We start from the raw sequence: 15,504 nt of genomic DNA, 5'->3' as shown, positions 1-15,504 counted from the left end.
CTGCCAAGAGCCACGCCAGGTCCACTCTGCCCACCACCACATCGCACCAGCTCCGCCAACAACCATGACGCCCCAACAGCCACCCCACTGCAGCGGTGCCGATCACGCTGGGCCTTCGACACCCACTGAACCGAAGCTGCGGTACAGAAGGGGGCTTTTCACCACGTGTCAACAAACAATAACCCCCAAAACGGGGAGCTCTCGCCGTCTGGGAACCGTCAGGGGAGGTGCCCATTTGGTTTGCTTGGGGAAGCAGGAGTTAGACTGCAGCGTCGGGCGTGGGGACGCTCCCACCCCCCAGGCAATGGCTGCCCTCGCCTGCAGGGCTGCCGTCCCAGAGGGTTTACTGCCCCTTACAGCCCTCTGGACCGGATGGAACTAGAGCCTAGTCCACTTTGGCCTGTCCGCCTTTGGGGTTATTGCCACGCTTGCAATCCAGGGCCAGTCCTCGATCGGGGTAGCCCGGCTGGATGGGAATCTGACCCACGATATCGGGGAGCAGCAGAGACCGGCAAGGTGAGACCCACTCCCCTCTCAGTGGGGTGTCTGCGCGGATGCCAGCCACCGCACCCCACCAGGTCACAGCGTGCTGATCTGCAGCCCCAGTCGCTCTCTCCAAGTTCTAGGAGCAACCAGCAGAGGCCTTGCCTCCCCCTCCCCCCGCCGCAGGGTGTCGTTACATCCACCAAACACATTGCAGGACGGGGGACTAACCTCCCGGGGCGTCTAATAAGTCATTGGATCTGGTCCTGGAGCAGAGCCCATCATGTGGCACAGCAGCCTGGGCTCCCTGCATTGCCGGTGCTCACTCCCCTGAGAGGTGCAGTCATTTGGGAGGCAGCTTCCCGGCCTCGGAGCAGCTCTCAGCATCCCCACCTCCTGAGCACACTGGGCTAATGAGCCCCTACCACAGCCCCGGGTCTCACAGAGATTCCCCCGCCCCGGGGGGGGCAGAGGCAGAGGAGACACCGCTGGCATACGGCATGAGCTCGTTAGGCAGAGAGATGCCCGGCACAGGTTTCAGATGATCCGGCCCCGCTGTGGAGCTCTGACCCGAGCCCTGCTCTTAGTCCTGCTCTGCTGGAGGGCAGCGCACAGGGGGCCTGGGCCAAGCTTTCTGCTGGCCGCGTTCCTACCCTGAGCCATGATGGATGAAGAACTCCAGGGCTTCTGCTCTCCCCCAGCTGGGTGGCTGACGCTGTCACAATGCCAGCCTGCCAGGCCGGGAGCTCGCACGGAGGGAGACCTTGACCCCATGGAAAACGAGAGCTGCCACCAGCTGTGCCCGCCGTTCCATTAACCCAGCACTGCTCCGGCAGAATCAGTCAGAGAGGAAAAGCTGTTGATGATCCCGCAAGTTCTCCCGTGCCTGTCCCCCTGCCCCAGCGCAGTCTCCACGGCTCCTGCACAATCAGTGAGGATGGCTCCCCGCACCCAGTGACTTGCCCTAAAGACGTGCCCTGCCCAGCTCACCTGCTCGTTCCACGGCAGAACATGCTTGGTCACGTTCAGCCTGGGGGGCCTCCCGGCTCCATACGCCCCTGGGCCTCTGGAGAGCCAGCCATCAAAGCCCTGACCTTCGCCCTGCTGGGGAAACCGAGGAGAAGGTGAGAGAGCAGCATCCCGGGAAGGGGTCAGGGCAAGAGGAGGGAAAATGGGTGACACGGACACCTAACACACCAACAGGCTTTTAGATTCATAGATACTACGGTCAGAAGGGACCATTCTGATCATCTGGTCTGACCTCCTGCACAACGCAGGCCACAGAATCTCACCCACCCACTCCTATGAAAAACCTCACCTATGTCTGAGCTGTTGAAGTCCTAAAATTGTGGTTTAAAGACTTCAAGGAGCAGAGAATCCTCCCTCAAGTGACCCGTGCCCCATGCTACAGAGGAAGGCAAAAAACCCCCAGGGCCTCTTCCAATCTGCCCTGGAGGAAAAATTCCTTCCCAACCCCAAATATGGCGATCAGCTGAACCCTGAGCATATGGGCAAGATTCACCAGCCAGATACTACAGAAAATTCTTTCCTGGGTAACTCAGATCCCACCCATCTAATATCCCATCTCAGGGGATTAGTCCTATTTACCCTGAATATTTAAAGATCAATTAATTACCAACATCACCCGGCCCAATTCTCCACGGGTGTCCAGGAGCAGCGGTGCCGCGATGAGTGGAGTGGGACCACTTTCCCCCAGCAGAGCTTTTGGGCCAATGGAGCACTTCCCCGCCCAGAAACGCAGCCTTCTCCTGAGGCTGAAGGCCGCTCGGCTCAGTGCCCCACCGCGATGCCGCAGGACGGCTCAGGGCAGGCAGTGAAGACGAATCCTATCTCCAGGGGGGAATTTCAGTCTGGTTAATTGGAACGACCCCAACAGGGAGGCTGGCAGGGCTGACTCATTTGCAAGAAGGGCCGGGGGATCTAAACATCTCTTGTGAGTGGCCAACACCCAGGTTACGGGTCCGGGGGCCCTGTGTGTGTGGGAGAGCACAGAACTTTCCTGTCTAACCTAAAGATGGCTTCGGGCACCTCCCCAGCACCCCGAAACACAAACAACGGCATAGGACTGTTCTTGGGGATCATTTGTATTGCAGTAGCACAGAGGGGCCCGACTAAGGGATCCGGGCCCCACTGAGCAAGGTGCAATGTATCCCCAACAGAGACAGCCCCCACCCCACAGAGCTTACAGCCCAAGCATGAGACAGGAGACAATAATGTAACTCGACAGGGTGATAACAGCAATGGTGATCGCCATCACTTCCTGCTCAGCCAAGGGGTGGGGAAGGGAAGGGGTTACATGCATCCATTAAAGGAAAGGAAGCCAGAGGAGGGAGTTGTGCACGCTCTGTACTAGCCAGAGCCATCTCCCGGCATGCGGCTTTGCTCCTAGCGGCAGGGAAGTTGAGGGAGCAAGGGTAGCTACCCATAAAGAGGGAGGAGCCGCCCAGGGATGGGAAACTGGCTAAGAGCAAATGGTGTGTGCTCAGCGAAATAGGGGATGGGCCAATGGGACCAGGCGCCATGAGGCCTGCCAATTCAAAGTCTGGTGCCAATGACCGTCCCAAGGCTGTGCCAGCAGAGGTGGATTTCAAAGTAGGGGCAGATCAAAGCAGGTGGACGGAGAAGAGGGTGCATGGGGAAGATGAATGCAGATGGGGATGCCCTCTGCTGCCCACTTTCCTGGCATACACAGGGATGAGGCAGAGGGAGGTAGGCAATAAACCAAGCCTGCCCCAATCCGCTTGTGCCATCCGCTCCTCATTACATGGAGACAAATTACCATGGCGACCAGGGTACTCGAGAAGGAAACAAAGCGCCTCAGCCCATGATAAACGACTCCTTGTCAAACTCCCCGTCTGGTGGAATTAATTCCCAGCCAGCTGCGCCCAGCGCGGGGAAGGAAGCAGGGACGGAGCCTGGAGCTGCAGACACTGCAGCGCGGCTGCCCAGCCAGCCCCAGAGCAGCGTTGCTTGGGTCCATGGCAGCTGGGGAAGGAATCTGGCTGGTGGCGTGCATGGCACAAGCTCGGGCTGCTGCAGGGGACACACGGTGCTTGAACAGGAGGTCTGTGGGGGGAGCTGCAAGCCTGGGAGCACAGCGAACACTGTACCAATGTGCAGATGAAACGTGCATGCAGGAGGGCGGGGAGATGGGGCCCTATGGCCCAGGAAGATCTTTACAGGCTCTGAAAAAAAGAGGCTCCATTTGTGGTGTGTTGCAGAGGCGAGACTAGCACAGGGCGTCATGACAGGGGGTCCCAGCCCTGATTCACAGTAACCCACTGTGCAAACTCGGAAAACTCACTTAACCACTCGGTGCCTCGGTTTCCCCAAGACACAATCCCGACCCCTGCTATCCAGCACTGGGTGAGAGCCCCTCTGATGAGAGGTGCTCTCTTTGTGTCGCTATATCCACTGGCGCAGCCTGACACTGGCGGATAGCTGCTATTTGATAGGTCTCAGGATGGGCTCACAGTCTTTGCTGTCCGTGACCTTTCCCCAGACACTGCTCTGGATTCCATCCCCCTCTCCAGAGGTGATCTGTCTGCCAGCAGCAGCACCGGTGAGCTTAATCCAGATACTGGGTGTGGAGGAAGAATAAAAGCGGAGGTCAACCCCAGCTAATCGCAGTTACTCTGAGCTGATCCCCATCCAATCCCAGCGTCTCCCAGCAGCGAGTGAAATAAGGGGTGGTCTTGTGTCTTGGAGGCCACAGGAAACCCACGCAGGATGTGGGATAAGATGAATGGGCTCAGTGAGTGTGAGGGGGAAAAGCTCAGAAAAGTGGGGGGACAGAATACTGGTTTATGAGAGCTACTCTCAAGGCATTAAATGTGAAGGGGGAAAGCAGGCTGTGAGTGGCTGCTCTGGTGCATTCCCTGGAAGCAGAGCCCGGGAGACACCAGCCTGGTCACTATCCACGTTCTGTAGTTCACTAGTGTAACACCTGTGCAAGGGCATGAGTATGGGGCCATCAGGGCTCCCATGTTCCTAGTCGAGCTGTGTGTACAAACTCTAACTGGCTTTGGTGAGTGGCACGGGTCCTGCCCTGCAGCACCAGGTGCGGGGGAGGAGAAAGCGTTTCCATCTGCTCCACATCTCTCTTTTCTCCGGATACGTCATGTCAGTTTCACAGCACGGCAAGAAATGGACATGGGCCAGCAGAGCACGGGATCCCAGGGCAGCAGGGAACAGAGCGCTGCGGCCTTCGGAAACGGACGTCCCCTGCGGGACCGCTGGCGTTTGGGGCTGTAACAGGTAATGTACACCTGGGTCACAGAGACACAGATGCAGTCATTGATGGAGCACACAAGCTGCTATTCACGGACTTTTCCTTGAGCAGCTTGGCAGACACGGAGCTCAAACCCCGGGGCTGTCACTGGACTCCACTGAACATCTTTCCCAAGGCCAAAGGAGCACAAGGAGCCACCTGGACAAAAATACACAACCCAGCTGAGGATTTTTGTGCACAGAGCTATTGATCTCCAGCTCGGAGGGTTGGCTACAGTCACTCCCTGTTCACAGAGGGTGACAACAATCCCTCGTATACAGCTGCAGAGCTGGAGAATTGGGAGTTGGTTCGTATATCCCAGACACCTCCAGTCTGTCTCTCAGGGCAGTACGCTGTTTCACTAGGGTGGGTCTAACAGCTACTTGTGATGCCATCCCCACACCTGCGCCATAGCCAAGGCTAGCATCACATCACTACAAAGGCACTACTCCTCTGGGAGGGTGACCTCCAGGGCCAGGCTCAGCTGCTTCCAACCTCAGCTGTTTTCCCTGCTGCCTTGTTCAAAACAATGGCTGGTTAGATTTTTGTTTTACTTTAAACAAACATGCAGATGCACCCCCCGCCCCCAATCTTCCCTTTCTCATCACTAGAAGGGATTCCACTCAATAATTCCCTGTCAGACAGAGAACCGGCTCTTCCACCATCAAGGTGAATGCTTGGAAAAGCTGAAAAACAGGCTGGTCTATTGGAAACTGAGAAGGGGCAGGTGATCAGAAAAAGAATAAGAACGAGAACGAGGAGCAATGATCTTAAGTTGCAGTGGGGGAGGTCTAGGTTGGCTATTAGGAAACATTATTTCACTGGGGGGGTGTGAAGCACTGGAATGGGTTACCTAGGGAGGTGGTGGTATCTCCATCCTTAGTGGTCTTTAAGGCCTGGCTTGACAAAGCCCTGGCTGGGATGATTTAGTTGGTGTTGGTCCTGCTTTGAGCAAGAGGTTGGACTAGATGACCTCCTGAGGTCCCTTCCAACCCTGAGATTCTAGGATTCTATGATCAGCATACTCTGGCTGACGCTAATTCCAGCCAAAGAGATAGACAGGGGCTCTGATGTAACATCCTGGGCTAACTGGGGGGCTGGAAATCCCAGATGGGAATGTCTCTTTGCCAATCACCAAGTTAGATGGAAAGAAAAGGAGTACTTGTGGCACCTTAGAGACTAATAAATTTATTTGAGCATAAGCTTTCATGAGGTACAGCTCACTGCATCGGATGCAAGTTAGGTGGGGGTCTTTGCTGGCTGGTGACAGCAGCTGCCTGTGGGCGAAGGGTTAACAAGGAGCTGGTTTGTGCAGCCAGGAGAAGCAGCGGGAAACTATTCCCTGTGTAAAGGTTAAGGCAGCTGGAGAAGGGGATGTGATTATTATTGATAGTTTCTCTGGCACCGGGAGTGTGAGGTGCTTGCTGGAGCTGGGCAGAGACACAGATTTGTTTTATTCCCCTAGGGCAGCTGACGTGGATTTGCCGGCCAGCGTTACCCATAGGGCAGCCACTGCCCTGCAATGGGGAGCTCAGCCCCCTCTGCCACAGCTACCCCCATTAAAGAGCCTCAGTGGCAATGAGAGGGTTTGAGTCATCATTACCGCAGCGGAGGGTTTGCGCTGCACCAGCCCAGGGCGCATCACCGACTCTCCCTGGCTGTGGGCCCAGCTTTAAGAACCCAGCATGGAGCTGGTTTGGGGGCATTCCGCATTCCCACCCCGGCTCTCCCTTTCTGCTCCGTCTAAGCACTGATTCGCTCGATGAGCGTCTGGCTCTGAGGTGGGACTTATCGATCAGGATCTGGCTAATTGATAGTGGGCAGTAAGTGGTATTGGTAATCCATCCATCCACTATTTCCTCTCGCTGGCTGCTCAGCTGCGATCCCATCACAACCAATGTTCACCTTGGTGCATCATTGCTGTCCCAGGCCCTGGGGCTGCTCCCCGCACCAGCCATTCCCAGCATCACGGCTTGGCTTGTATCTACTTCTTGGCCTCCCTACGCTCCCTCGGAGGCTGGGCTCTCATTAGCCTCATTCTCCATATGAGGCAACTAGGGCCCAAAGAGGTCAAGTGACTTGCCCAAGGTCACACAGGAAGCAGGTGGCAGTCAGAAATTGAACCCTGATCTCCTGACTCCCACTCCAGTGCCTTAATAACAAGCCCACCCTTCTTCCCCCCTTCCCCCCGGGCTGGCATTGCCAGTGAATGCCCCACTGGGCTCAGCAAAGGCAGAGATACAGTCTGCCTAGCAGAACTTGGGGCGGGAGAAAGTTGCCAGCTCCTGGTGCTGTATGAGGAGCTGCTTGTAGAGAGAAGGGGCAGAAAGTCTGAACGGCTGCTCCTGCTTGACGAGCCATGGGCTCTCTCAAGGAGACTACCCTTTCCTTGGCACGTAAGGTCTCTGGGCCCTGCCTGTGGTGCTGTTAGCTCTGCAGTGAACACAGCTGGCGGAGGAGTCTACCGGGACTGGAGATCTCGCCTGATACGGCTCACGCTGCCCCCATACCGGGGGTGACGCAGCAGTGCTTCTGGAGGGCTCTGTCATCCCCAAGGGACTGATGCCCAGTGCTGGGAACAAGAGAAGCCCAGCCCACCCTCCATTGCCATGGAGACCTTGGCAGAGCAGAGCCAGGGCGCCCAGCGGCTGGAGCAGAAGGGAGGCACCTGGGTGACATTTGCCCACTGGCTGAAACAGGGCACGCCCCCTGCCCAGTCACCCCCGCCCCGGTGAGTCGCTGGGCTATGGAACAGGCCACCCGGAGGTGGGATTCCTTTCGGGTTCTCCTCTTCCTTTTAAAGGGATCAGGCTAATTCAATTGCAGGTGTGTGTCTCCCAATTCAGAGGGATTAGGCTGGCGCTCGCCTTCATGGCACAACTCGGGATTGATTCAATTGTGCTGATTGGCATGGACAGTGCAGTAATTCCTATGCCTCTCTCTGGGCCCATCACACTGCGCCAGAAGTCTGTTATTAACCAGGACAGCTTGTACTGGGGATGTCACCCCACTTCTCTTCCAAGAGGGGCCCTCTGCAGCATCTCGCTCAGCCCTTTAAGCACTGGGCCATGCACGGCTTTTACTGCAGGCTGATCTCTCAAGAGGTATTCATTTCAGCAGAGCTGGGAGCTCCCCCCTCAGCAGCGCTAGCTCCCAACCTCATCCTTTCACCGCAGCTTCTTCCAGCTCCTAGCCTCCAGTGGTTGGACCTCGTCAAGGTACATCCACCCAAGCAGGGCCCACAGAGCCATGCTGGCCAAGCGGAGCAGCATTTGGTAGAGCTTTATGAACGGGTGCTTGTCATTAACCATGCCCTGTTGGTACACAGCACTGCCTGCTAGTGCACAGAAGCAGTCCCACTCCTGTGGGGGCAATTCTCTTGCTCTCTCATGGCTGACGGGAGCGCTAGTGCCGCTAATTAGAGTGTGCAGGAAAGTGGACAAAACATCCCACACATTTCTTTGTTTCCATTTGCTCCTTGATGTTTTCCATCTGCTGCCAGCAGAGGGAGATTCATCGGGTCTCTCTGAGCAGGGAACCAGAGTTCAACTCATGGGCCTGGAGCTTGGGTTGGAGTTCAGCTTGCAGCTGGGACATCTGCAGACGAGACCCCTTGTGGCTCAGTCATGCTCCCATTCTCCCCGGCTGGAGACAGAGGTGGCAGGTGCATACAGACACCTGCATGCCTGGCCATTCCCCATGCACCATCTCCAAAGACACCTTGCAAAAATTAAAGCCCCATCCATGGTAACACCCCCAGGAGAGACAGCGCCACTGAAGGGACATCGCCCACCAGAAACCTCTCTGGCACCAAACCCTCTGCCTGGTGCACGTTCAGCGAGCTGCACTACGAAAAGATACCAGAAGGTTTGCTATGGACTGGGGACTCTCTTCTGCACAGATGGACGCCAGGGATGGGTGAATCCAGCAGCCAGACTGCTTCCCACACAGGAGATTGCTGAAGTGAAGGCGGAGAGCGGGGCAGGTTTTTGAAGCCAGTTTCGTTCATATTACCCACTCCCGTCTGGCTCTGCAGTGATTTAGAAGCAAGCAGTGGAGCAGGGGATCCAAAGGCAGCACGGCTCAGGGCATCAGAGACACTGGGTTTTGGAGGGAACTAATGATGGGAGAAGGGGAAGTCTAAAATTCTCTGAGCCCTTCCCCTTGGATACCAGTGGTTTCTTTTTTCATCCTCTCTAAGGCCTATTAATCGCCTCTCACTTGGCATTCTCGGGGCTTTTGGGAGACCTCAGCAGATTAATAGATTCTAAGGCCAGAAAGGCCCACTACGATCATCTGGGCTGAGCTCCTGCAGGTCACAGACCAATGCACTGCCCTAGAATAATTCCTAGAGCAGAGCTTTCAGGATAACCTCCAACCTAGATTTTAAATGGCCAGTGCTGGAGAATCCACCACAAGCCTCTGTACATTGTTCCAGGGGCTAATTACCCTTGCTGGTAAAAACAGATGCCTTATTGCCAGTCTGAATTGTCTAGCTTTGGCTCCCAGTCAAGCCACAGCCCCTCGTAACGATGGCCCGGGAGGAAGTCTGTCTAGACTTGCCCCCACAGTGGCCCTTCTGTTGCTGATACTGGCCCCTAGCAGGCTCCATGCTGTGGGTCTGAATTAATTACCTGGGCACCTGCGGTTCTAAGATGGCAAAGAAAAATGGACAGGAGAGAAAAAACAGCATCCCACTCTTGAGTGCGACAGGGAAGAGGAAAGCTCCAATGAGTCCCTCTCCAGAGCTCGCCCTGCTCCTGACACAACCCACCTTGGGGGAGACTAGGAACACTCGGGCCATCCACGGGCAGCACAAAGATGGGCATGGAGGGGGAGAAGCGACTTGCCCAAGGTCACTGAGCGAGTCCCTGGCTGCATCCAACTGAAAGCCTGCATCTCCCAGCTCCTAGCCCTGCGTGCCAGGTCCTAGCCCATGCTAGGCGCCCTGCCCTGTTTACAGAGATACACCCAAGCAGGTGCTGGGCATTTCACAGCTGGGGATGTGAGGTGCGGTGGTGGTGACCTGGCACGGGGACTCAGACGCAGGAAGTTAGCGAGAGCAGGGACATGAGGGAAGTAGGGAGGAGGAGAAAAGATGGAGAGAGGAGAGGAAAAGGAAGTAGTGTGTGTGGGGTCCTAGTATTTTAATCTGTGTCTGTGCAGTGCCTGGCACAGCTGGACCCTGATCTTGATCGGGGCCTCTGTGTGCTACTGGAATTAACAATGCTGAGCTATTCATTATTTGTAGGCAAGCCAAGAGTCCAGGCTGCCCTGGGAGCCCCATCAGGGCAGACCCCGTACACAGCACAGTAAGGGCCAGACAGACACTACAAACCATCCCCGTTTTACAGATGGGGACCCGAGGCACAGGGACACTCAGGGAGTCTGTGGCAGAGGTGAGTCAAACCCAGACCTCCCAAGGCCAGCCTTCCTCTCCAGCTCCGGCTTCTCCAGAGACCCCTGCTGCTGGGGGACAGTGAGCAAAGATTCCCTGAGTGCACTGGGCTGCAAAGGCTGAAGGGACCAAGCAAGAGGGTAGCCCCTGGAGACTCCAGGGAGGGCCACTGCTGTGGCCAGCTGGGAAGGTAACAAGTACATCACACGCCGAAGCGGAGACAGATAAATGCTGTAAACAAAGAGAAGCCCATTAGGATGCATGGCACTACGGAAGTAATTAGCAAACTTTGTCTAAACGAACTAATTAAATCCCCAGATGAGGGGAACAATGCCCTCTGAAAATGCGATTAGACAGGCGGCATAATTAGGCTTTGATTGTTTGAAAGGAAGAATTCCTTCCGCTCCCTTGGAAAATTTAGCCCGAATTCCGGAGTGGCCTTTGGAAGATGTGCTGCTGCGGGTGGGGGACGGGGGTGGGGTGGGGGGGAGGCCTGAAGGTGTCAGCGCAGGGCAGCGGAGGGGGCAGCTGGTATGAGCGCCATCCAAGTCCCTCCCACACACTGGTTCCAAAACTCGGTGGCACTTCAGTGCCGATTTCTGGAGGATTTGCTGGGGTCCCTGGGGACAGTGAGAGGTTCGCGGTGCCACAGGCTCTGTACCCCCCGCCCCCGTGGCGTGGGCCGTGGGGGAGGGAGGGAGGGAGATGATGAGTGGTATCCATCCAGGTGGCACCGGTGCTGGATTGATACACACCAAAGGGGGGAAGCTGCATCAACTGCGGCCCACGTCGAATGAGCCTATTTCTCGCCATCTCATCGCTGCCTAGCATTCAGCTGGCTCTCATTAGCAGCACACGCTCGGGAAACCCAAATAAATGGCTCTCTCTCCACTCCGGGGCGGCTGAGCTGTAGCAGATAAAAGCTTCTCTGTTCCCTGGCACAGCGGGGCTGCGGTGGCGCTGTGCCACGGCTAGGGAGAGTGAGGGGCTCTGCTGGAGGAGGGGCTGGGCACTGCCTTGCCCTAGCTATAAGGAGCTGCCTGTGGACGGCAGCCTCTGTAATTAACACACTGCCAAGTTTCAACCGCTCTGGGCTCCAGTTTTCCATCTCTGGGTGTTTTTAGCCCGATTGGTTTGCTTTGGGTCCAGGGAGCTATTCCAGCCATGGCTATTTGTCTTTCCAACCAGTGAACTTTCCCCCTCCCTGCAGCGATAGAGGCAGCAATTCACAGCCTGGCTCCCCTGAGTTGGCAGCCTCCGGGGGGAAAACTCTCCTGTTTGCTTACAGTGCTGGCGGGAAGACGGGGCGTGTTATGTTCAGATGGGGCCAAGGCTACGGTAATCTGTGAAATGCCCCTCCCGGCCTCGCTCAGGGGGCCAGCACTACTGAACTGATGGGACGACGGAGAACAGGCAATGGGGCTTTGCTTTGAGGCAGCCTCCCCCACCCCCCGGCACAGGCAGGATCCACCATTACAGCGAATCTCCACTTCAAGCAAGCCTTAGCTCCACCAGCATGAACAGCCACTCGGCCTGGCTGCGCGAGCGGGGGCATCAGTGCAGGTAGCCAATGGCTGGAACGGGGCAAATCCCTACGGTCAGCCTGGCTTTGCTTTTCAAAGGGGCGTGTCAGGTTCAGATCAAAGCAGGGAGAACCTCTGGCTGTCTGGAAGAGCTGCACCCCCCACATTCCCACCTGCCTCCCACAGGTCAGCAGGGCCTGCAAAGCGGTTTGAGACTGTCAGGTGACAGGGCAGGAGACGCTCAGGGTTTCTGCTCAGGAACGCCCTGCGGGAGCACCCTATGACTGCACCACTTCCACTCTGGAGCCCGGCTAGCACTGTCGGATGGGCCGCAGCTCTCGGGAAAGCACTGGCAACCTTGCTGCCAAAACGGGGGCTGCGCTCTCCCTGGCGGCCCTGTCTCCGCACCCAGCTCAGGAACTATTTCAGTTCCCTCGGTAACCCCTGCGGGAGCCAGGCACCGGATTTTCAGCCAAACCTCCTTGTTCTCACACAGCCAGGTAGGACGTGCACCAAGAGATCACCCTGGCTGCCTCTGCTCAGCAGAGAGAGCTGGGGCAGGAAGGGGTCCATGCACAGCACCCACTCTATGCTCTGTAGTTCAATGCGTGTGGCTGGGGAAGGGCAGCACCACCCAGACCCCCATGCCAGAGGCTGCGGCATGGCGTGTAGAGCCCGGGCCGCACTGGAGGAGGCACGCAGACAGGGACGAGAAGCAGCCGCCCAGGGCCACTGGCTGGGTCCCGCTTAACAGCCACCTGTGCTCCAGTGATGTCCCCGAGATGAGATAGGGGCCAAAGCCACAGAGAAGCTAAGGTTTCAGAGTAGCAGACGTGTTAGTCTGTATTCGCAAAAAGAAAAGGAGTACTTGTGGCACCTTAGAGACTAACAAATTTATTAGAGCATAAGCTTTCGTGAGCTACAGCTCACTTCATCGGATGCATTTGGTGGAAAAAACAGAGGAGAGATTTATATACACACACACAGAGAACATGAAACAATGGGTTTATCATACACACTGTAAGGAGAGTGATCACTTAAGATAAGCCATCACCAACAACGGGGGGGGGGGGGGGGGGGGGGGGGGGGAAGGAGGAAAACCTTTCATGGTGACAAGCAGGTAGGCTAATTCCAGCAGTTAACAAGAATATCAGAGGAACAGTGGGGGGTGGGGTGGGAGGGAGAAATACCATGGGGAAATAGTTTTACTTTGTGTAATGACTCATCCATTCCCAGTCTCTATTCAAGCCTAAGTTAATTGTATCCAGTTTGCAAATTAATTCCAATTCAGCAGTCTCTCGTTGGAGTCTGTTTTTGAAGCTTTTTTGTTGAAGTATAGCCACTCTTAGGTCTGTGATCGAGTGACCAGAGAGATTGAAGTGTTCTCCAACTGGTTTTTGAATGTTATAATTCTTGACGTCTGATTTTACGTAGAGACTGTCCAGTTTGGCCAATGTACATGGCAGAGGGGCATTGCTGGCACATGATGGCATATATCACATTGGTAGATGCGCAGGTGAACGAGCCTCTGATAGTGTGGCTGATGTGATTAGGCCCTATGATGGTATCCCCTGAATAGATATGTGGACAGAGTTGGCAACGGGCTTTGTTGCAAGGATAGGTTCCTGGGTTAGTGGTTCTGTTGTGTGGTGTGTGGTTGCTGGTGAGTATTTGCTTCAGATTGGGGGGCTGTCTGTAAGCAAGGACTGGTCTGTCTCCCAAGATCTGAGAGAGCGATGGCTCGTCCTTCAGGATAGGTTGTAGATCCTTGATGATGCGTTGGAGAGGTTTTAGTTGGGGGCTGAAGGTGATGGCTAGTGGCGTTCTGTTGTTTTCTTTGTTGGGCCTGTCCTGTAGTAGGTGACTTCTGGGTACTCTTCTGGCTCTGTCAATCTGTTTCTTCACTTCAGCAGGTGGGTATTGTAGTTGTAGGAATGCATGATAGAGATCTTGTAGGTGTTTGTCTCTGTCTGAGGGGTTGGAGCAAATGCGGTTATATCGTAGCGCTTGGCTGTAGACAATGGATCGAGTGGTATGATCTGGATGAAAGCTAGAGGCATGTAGGTAGGAATAGCGGTCAGTAGGTTTCCGATATAGGGTGGTGTTTATGTGACCATCGCTTATTAGCACCGTAGTGTCCAGGAAGTGGATCTCTTGTGTGGACTGGTCTAGGCTGAGGTTGATGGTGGGATGGAAATTGTTGAAATCATGGTGGAATTCCTCAAGAGCTTCTTTTCCATGGGTCCAGATGATGAAGATGTCATCAATGTAGCGCAAGTAGAGTAGGGGCATTAGGGGACGAGAGCTGAGGAAGCGTTGTTCTAAGTCAGCCATAAAAATTTTGGCATACTGTGGGGCCATGCGGGTACCCATCGCAGTGCCGCTGATTTGAAGGTATACATTGTCACCAAATGTGAAATAGTTATGGGTCAGGACAAAGTCACAAAGTTCTGCCACCAGGTTAGCCGTGACAGTATCGGGGATACTAAGGGTTCAGCTTTGGCCTCTCTCCATCCCCCCAGGGAAGAACAACCATTAGTGCCCCAGGGGTGCGCCCCTCGCCAGCAAGCACAGGACAGAGAAGGGCACCGAAGCTGCTTCCATGGCCTGAGGCAACGTGATGTCCGCACCTTGCCCAGTGCCGTCAGGGCTGGTCCTTCCGCCCCAACCGGGAAAACCGATAAGTCTGCTGCTTGCCAGCAGCTAGGATTCATGATGTGACGGAGAGACTGCCGAGACTCATCCAGCTCTTGGATCGCTACCCCTTCCTGCTTCTCCATGTGGGCACCAATGATACTGCCAAGAATGACCTTGAGCGGATCGCTGCGGACTACGTGGCTGTGGGAGGAAGGATAAAGGAGTTGGAGGCGCAAGTGGTGTTCTCGTCCATCCTCCCCGTGGAAGGAAAAGGCCTGGGTAGAGACCGTCAAATCGTGGAAGTCAGCGAATGGCTATGCAGGTGGTGTTGGAGAGAAGGTTTTGGCTTCTTTGACCATGGGATGGTGTTCCAAGAAGGAGGGCTCCTGCCTCATACTGAGAAAGAGGTACGAACAGTGAGTTATCTCAAGTGCCTATACTCAAATGCAAGAAGCCTGGGAAACAAGCAGGGAGAACTGGAAGTCCTGGCACAGTCAAGGAATTATGATGCAATTGGAACAACAGACTTGGTGGGATAACTCACATGACTGGAGTACTGTCATGGATGGATATAAACTGTTCAGGAAGCACAGGCAGGGCAGAAAAGGTGGGGGAGTTGCATTGTACGTAAAAGAGCAGGATGATTGCTCAGAGCTCCGGTATAAAACTGCAGAAAAACCTGAGTGTCTCTGGAATAAGTTTAGAAGCGCGAGCAACAAGGTTGATGTCGTGGTCGGAGTCTGCTATAGACCACCGGATCAGGGGGATGAGGTGGACAAGGCTTTCTTCCGGCAACTAACGGAAGTTACTAGATCGCAGGCCCTGGTTCTCATGGGAGACTTCAATCACCCTGATATCTGCTGGGAGAGCAATACAGCAGTGCACAGACAATCCAGGAAGTTTTTGGAAAGTGTAGGGGACAATTTCCTGGTGCAAGTTCTGGAGGAACCAACTAGGGGCAGAGCTCTTCTTGACCTGCTGCTCACAAACTGGGAAGAATTAGTAGGGGAAGCAAAAGTGGATGGGAACCTGGGAGGCAGTGATCATGAGATGGTTGAGTTCAGGATCCTGACACAGGGAAGAAAGGAGAGCAGCAGAATACGGACCCTGGACTTCAGAAAAGCAGACTTTGACTCCCTCAGGGATCTGACGGGCAGGATCCCCTGGGAGAA

General features: G+C 55.3%; 1 protein-coding gene across 2 annotated transcripts in view; it reads right to left on the bottom strand.

Annotated features, from left to right (window-relative positions):
* The window catches only part of B4GALNT4 (beta-1,4-N-acetyl-galactosaminyltransferase 4), a 139,314-nt gene that overhangs the window by 44,284 nt on the left and 79,526 nt on the right, over nt 1–15,504 (bottom strand). Inside the window, exon 3 of one of the 2 annotated variants that reach the window (XM_038406117.2) lies at nt 1,474–1,587. In XM_038406117.2, the coding sequence (XP_038262045.1) occupies nt 1,474–1,587 (114 nt within the window). The remainder of the gene's footprint in view (nt 1–1,473; nt 1,588–15,504) is intronic. The other variant, XM_038406118.2, reaches the window with a different exon arrangement.

This window comes from Dermochelys coriacea, chromosome 6 (assembly GCF_009764565.3).
Source record: "Dermochelys coriacea isolate rDerCor1 chromosome 6, rDerCor1.pri.v4, whole genome shotgun sequence".
Taxonomy (NCBI): Eukaryota; Metazoa; Chordata; order Testudines; family Dermochelyidae; genus Dermochelys; species Dermochelys coriacea.
This window is presented reverse-complemented; position numbering and strand designations above follow the sequence as displayed.